At 36.1% G+C, this 6,130-nt stretch overlaps 1 protein-coding gene across 3 annotated transcripts in view; it reads right to left on the bottom strand.

The window, feature by feature from the left end:
• Window positions 1-215: 215 nt before the first annotated feature.
• LOC107755847 (uncharacterized) overlaps window positions 216-6,130 on the bottom strand; it is an 8,783-nt gene continuing 2,868 nt past the window's right edge. Inside the window, exons 2-6 of one of the 3 annotated variants that reach the window (XM_016572781.1) lie at window positions 3,975-4,150; window positions 2,763-2,875; window positions 2,428-2,650; window positions 2,104-2,263; window positions 216-716 (exon numbers count right to left, since the gene is read on the bottom strand). In XM_016572781.1, the coding sequence (XP_016428267.1) occupies window positions 698-716; window positions 2,104-2,263; window positions 2,428-2,650; window positions 2,763-2,875; window positions 3,975-4,125 (666 nt within the window). In that variant the 5' untranslated portion in view covers window positions 4,126-4,150 and the 3' untranslated portion in view covers window positions 216-697. Of the gene's footprint in view, window positions 717-2,103; window positions 2,337-2,427; window positions 2,651-2,762; window positions 2,876-3,974; window positions 4,151-6,130 lie in introns of those variants that run through there. The other 2 variants (XM_016572782.1, XM_016572783.1) reach the window with 2 other exon arrangements.

The following is a 6,130-nucleotide window of genomic DNA, read 5'->3' as shown; positions in this document are numbered from 1 at the left end:
TTATTCTTACATTTGGAAACCTAATTATTTTATAATTACTATTATTATTATTATTATTATTTCTGTTGTTTCTAGAAGTAGTAATTTTGAACAACACACAGTTTGTCCACAGAATAATTACACATTATTAAATAATTATTAAGTACATTAAAAATTATAAAATTGTGACATATTATTACAATTTAAAATAATTTCTTCCTTACTTAGCACAAGCTTTTAAATGGTAGTATATCACGGTTTCCACAAGAATATTAAGCAACACAAATAGTTTTTTTTAACATAGTTAAAAGTGAAAGAAAGGCATGTGATTCACAGGATATGACACTAAAGGGTTAGGTTCCTGTGTAACGTCTTTGGCTTATTTAAACATTTTGATAAGCCATGTAGGCTAATTATTAGCTCAAATACTTTCATTGTGACAAACTAAACAGTGCCAGTTGCGTTTGTATAGTAATAATGCAACTGATTTTGAACCTAAAACTGCATGTCAGTAATATTTAATAGGTTACGACAAAAAGGCAAACATGCAAATAAATGGATAAAATGCCATGCCTCAAAGAACCAGAAAGGAATCACTCCACTTGCTCTCACATTTTCTCAGCATCCATCAAAGAAAAGGACCCTGCAGCAGATGCAGACTGATCAGAGCCCGTTTGTTGGTGAAAACTTGTGAAACGCATTCAGCGCTTCACTGATATTACATCCTCTTGGTTTTGCTGTGAAAGATTGAAAATGAGAAAGATTCCCTTTAGTAGGCTATCATCATCTTATTTGATACTCAAATTTCAAAGGCCAATAAATTATCAACATGATCAAAAACCTGTTGTACACAATCTACTACATGCCTTCTGTTATCTGTTTCATAGTTTATACTTTTTTAGCAAGCAAAAGGTCTTAGTATAACTGTCCCCCTTCAGATCATGGTACGCATGTCTTTTTGCTGTGAAATCTTGATGATTTTAAAAAAGTAGCCTAACCATAAAATAACTTTTATATTGTTATTAATATTTCAAGATGAACACTTAATGAAAGGTGCACTAAGCAATATTTGAAAAACCCTTTTGACCACAGTGTCGGACTGAGTCCCAAAGCACACTCGCTGCCAATCAGCAGTAAGGGGCGTGTCTAGTAGAGAAGAGAGCGCTCAGTGAGTGCACAGAACTGATACTAGCTGATCGATATGGCAGATAAAAAAAATTTAAAAAAGAGAAATTTCGGAGGAACAAAACATTAAAAGGAAGGGTTACGATCAGGCAAGAGGTAGGACCCGCGTAAATTTTGGAGCAGCTTCCAGCAGTGGAGAGAACTCAAAAGAGCGGAAGGGAATGGGACGCTGAGGTTGCTTTGATAGGTGAGTTACATTGATTTTGCTTTTTCACACGACTATTCTGTGTTGGCTTTTGTTCGAATATGCTGCGGTCGGCAGGCATAGCAGATACCGCCATCGTCGCTGGCAGGGTTGTGTACGTAGGTGGGGCGGAGTTATCAAAATAGGGGCGGGGTCCTGTTGGGGTATGGGCATGTTTGTTTTGGTGCTTTCAAATATCAACATCATTTGGCAAAAATGGCTTAGTGCACCTTTAATGAACTTAAGCAACTTAGGTTTACTTGATTATTCATACATGAAAAATCACAAGTATCAAATATGATCCATCAGCAATTGCACCAAATGACATATTTTTGAGCCTGTAAATAAAATTGAGGTGCTTTTTTTCCATAAAAGCCTGACACTTTTTTTTTTATTTGTCTAAAGGCTCAACAAAGTGTTCCATTTCAAAAAATGTGATTTATTTCAGGCTGTTATTTCATGTCAGGCTTTACAGGGTTAATGTCGATGGAAGTTGATCAGCGTAAAAAGCAAGTAAATGAAATTGGAGAGGATACTGCGTACTAATAGCCTACTCACTATTTCAAGGCTTGTTTAAATATGCTCAAAAGTGTTTTTTAAAGAACAGTCAATGAGACAATCATAAATTATATCTTTATGGTATAAGTTATTAACTTCGAAAGCATTTTTGGGTGTCTGAAACAATATACAACGATATAGCACTTTTTATAGCAGTGCTCTTTACAAACGTGAAGTCTACAAATAAGAATAGTTACCTTTCAGGGCAGCACAGTGGCTTAGTGGGTGCTGCTCTCTTGCAGCAAGAAGGTCCCTGTTTTGAGTCCCGTCTTTGCCAGGGGGTCTTTCTGCATGAAGTTTTCATCGTGTTCTCTTGGAATTTGCCTGATCTACAGAGACTCTGCAACCCATTATCTGCTATGTTTTAGAAAATCAATGCATGGGTGAGTCCCTTGCTATGTAGTTTTTACAATGTATTGTGTTAAACCTGCTAGAATGCAGAACATCACTTCAGTTTAACATAAACATGTTAAATATGCACAAAGTACAATATTCCACTCACAAACATTTGGCAAAATTACCTATTTTCATATCTGAGTAACAGATTTTAAAAATCGGACTCCGCTCATTTGTGATGATCACTTTGCTCTTTTCTTTGCCATTTTCTTCATCAATCAAGTACATGCTGGGTTCAGCCACTGATTTCAAACTCTTCCAGTCTCCATGCCTGTCATGCTCATCCCATTGAAATAAGAACGTTTGGTCAAAGATTCCTGCCGTGATCGGCTTGTCTGTGGGTAAAACCTGTATACGTGAGAGCCATTATCAGAAATTATCAAATAAAAGCACAAGAATGTATTTGACACCACGTCTAACAATAAATTATTTCTTTGCAATTCAGTGTCTGAGACATTACCTTAAATTTGACCTCTTTGCCATGAGTAACAACAGGGAAAACTGACTTTTTATTCACCTCAAAGCAAAAAGCCATGCATTTTCTGGTTCCATACAAAATATGATACACCTTGACTGAAGAAGAAAAGACAATCATATTACTAGCATTACATTAAGTCACTATGCAAACACTTTCATTAAAAGAATAGTTCACCTAAAAATGAAACAATTTGCTGAAAATGTACTTTCCCTGAGGCCATCCAAGATGTAGATGAGTTTGTTACAGATTTTAAGAAAATTAGCATTAGATCACTTGCTCAGCAGTAGATCAACTGCAGTAAATGGGTGCCGTCAGAATGAGAGTCCAAACAGCTGATAAAAACATCACAATAATCCACAAGATTGATGTGGGAGGACAACAGGGGATGCATTTTCACTGACGGAAGCGTTATATTATGTAGTATGGACTCTGATGGATTTGTCTCTTACAAACATGCAGCTTTTCACTTAAAGAGTTGACTGGATTACTGTGATTTTTTAGCAGCTGTTTGGACTCTCATTCTGACGGCACCCATTCACTGCAGAGGATCCATTGGTTAGCAAGTGATGTAATGCTAAATTTCTCCAAAATCTGTTCCAAAGAAGAAACAATTTATTTTTTATTTTTAATATATTTTCAAATTTTATTTTCTTAATCTCACTTATTTAAATGCTCTTTCTATTATTTTGTGTTATGTATGTATGTATATGAAGCTATTTACACAGAGCCCCCTGGAAACCACAACAAATTCCTTGTGTGTTTGCGCACACTTGGCGAATAAAGCTCATTCGGATTCTGATTTACTATTTCTAACTGCTATATTTGCTTTTTATTTTTTGTCGACTTCAATAAAAACGTTTTAGATTAAATTTTACATTTTTAAAAAATCTGAACTTTACTGTACAAAACAAGTAACTAAAAATGACATATGAACATCATCACATTATACAGTTATGTGTAAGATATTAATTACTGTGTCACAGACACATAATCACTGCGATTCTAACGACGTTATCACAGTCATTCCTTGCTCCATTATACAACTAGTTATAACTTAAAAAAAATAAATAACATGGAATAGAAAGAACCCAAACAGTCCAGTCTCCAAAAATCTTCATTTAAGAGTTACTGAGGCCAGTTCTAGATAACCAAAGAAACATATGAAGCATTCAGTGGAACAACACCGGTTCAGACCTTTAGCTGAGTTTTCAAGGTCTTTTTCCTGTCGATTTTCCGAGACCAGCTCAAGAGATTGACTGGGCCTGCGCCTGCGCCTGCCTTCAATGCACACATACTTTCCACAACTGGTTGACAGGAGCGCTGATTCAATGGAACAGATGTTCATTTTTTGGGAAGCTTCTTTTTGGACACTAATAGACAAAAATATCCATAGACAAACAGGTAATATAGACTGTAACAGGTGAGGACCAAAAAGGAAAATTACAAAATGTTAAAAATCAGCAAAAATCAAGTGAGTTATGTAATGTTAACTAAATTGCATTTTATTGGATATCACAGGCACTATGCACAACAAACAAGGAAATAATCTGTCGTAGTCTAATGATCATTTAGCCCAGGGGTAGGCAAGTTCGGTCCTAGAGAACCGCAGTCCTGCAGAGTTCAGCTCCAACCCTAATCAAACACACCTGAACAAGCTAATCAATGTCTTCAGGATTACTAAGGCTATAGGCAGGTGAGTTTTTTTTTCAGGGTTGGAGCTGAACTCTGCAGGACTGCGGCTCTCTAGGACCGAACTTGCCTACCCCTGATTTAGCCTATTATTACTATTATTATCATCATCGTCGTCATTTAACTAATTGGAAATAAAACATTTTGCGAGAGAATACAAAAGTATTTCAAGGCATCTCTCCTCACAGGCACTTTACCCAAAGCATTCAAAGCAGGGCACTGCTTTAAAAAACCTACACTAAACTAAACACTTCACTTGTAGAAAGTTACAGACCTGTCTCTCTTCTCCCATTCATAGCGATGTTGTTTTCATTTGAGTATCATCTTTTCTTTCTCAGAATAACCAGCTGGTCAAGAACCAATCAGGATTTAAAAGTGGATACCTATGATGATTTGATTCCAAATCATCATAGGTATCCACATCAACTGGTCAAAGGGGTTCCCCAGGGATCAGTCCTTGGACCGCTCCACTTCTCCACATATACTAAACTGCTATGCAACTTCTCGTCCTGGCCCTTGTCATTGCAATGCTCATCTGTCTGGACTTCCACCATGTGCAATCAAACCTCTACAAATGATTCAGAACGCAGCAGCAGGAGCCCACGTAACACATATGTTTATCTCTCTGCACTAACTTACCAATTACGGCTCGCATCAAGTTACTGATATTTGCATACAGAACATGCACGGTCTCTGCACCCTCCTAGCCTCCACTTGCTCTTACGAGTCTACATCCCCTCCAGAAACATGCATTGATTATTAGGCTACTCTGATCGAAACCGTTTGGCGGAGGTGCGGAGCGCGCGCGAGTAGAAGCGTAGCGTTGCCAGTCACGACTACTATTTCATGATTTATTGGAGATTTTTTTTAATCTAATGGCGAATTCGGAAATAATCGATTTAGTAGCTACATTATTATACATATATACATATATCCTCCTGACTACGAGCTATGGAGTTTTGTCCTCTGTAGAGGACATTATTTTTTAGTGATTTCTCTGGGACGTTACATGTCACAGTTTTAAGTCTGGATGTCCTGTACAGAGCACATTCAGGGCTTTTCAGAGATACCAAATGATTGGATGTTTCACCATGAACACTCCCTCTCCTTGGTCTTTAAAAAAGACTGATATTAATTTAGTGATCAAGTGAAACACCCTTATGGAAATATAATATTTTGTAATTATCATTTAAATCTGACGAATTGACAAATTGTTTGTCATAAATCAACATCTCAGGAAAATGTTATGGGGTTTCAAATCAAAATATGACCTTCTGTTATGAAACAGGACGTCGATTTCATGTCCACTGTAGAGGACACCAGAACGTAAAGCATTTTTATTGCACATTTTGGGAGACACAACAAATGAATAGAGAAAAAATTATGTATCAATATTCCTATTAAATATTAGATATTATGAAAATCTTGCTAATTATTACTCCCATTATTGCACTTATTTGTTCATTCTATGTTGCCCCAAAAACACATTAATATGCAAATTAGATACAGTTTATAGATACATTGTATATAATGGAAAAACTTGTTTATGGCCATTTTACACACATTTTGCATAAAGAAAAATGGTTTTTAAAAATATCTTTCATAACATAGTTGAGAATCATCTTTATATAAAGTTTGGTATAAAAAATGAAAATTGATTT

The sequence above is a fragment of the Sinocyclocheilus rhinocerous genome, unplaced genomic scaffold (assembly GCF_001515625.1).
Source record: "Sinocyclocheilus rhinocerous isolate Xijiao unplaced genomic scaffold, SAMN03320098_v1.1 scaffold352, whole genome shotgun sequence".
Lineage (NCBI taxonomy): Eukaryota > Metazoa > Chordata > Actinopteri > Cypriniformes > Cyprinidae > Sinocyclocheilus > Sinocyclocheilus rhinocerous.
The sequence above is the reverse complement of the archived record's forward strand: the minus strand, read 5'-3'. Positions and strand labels throughout refer to the sequence as shown.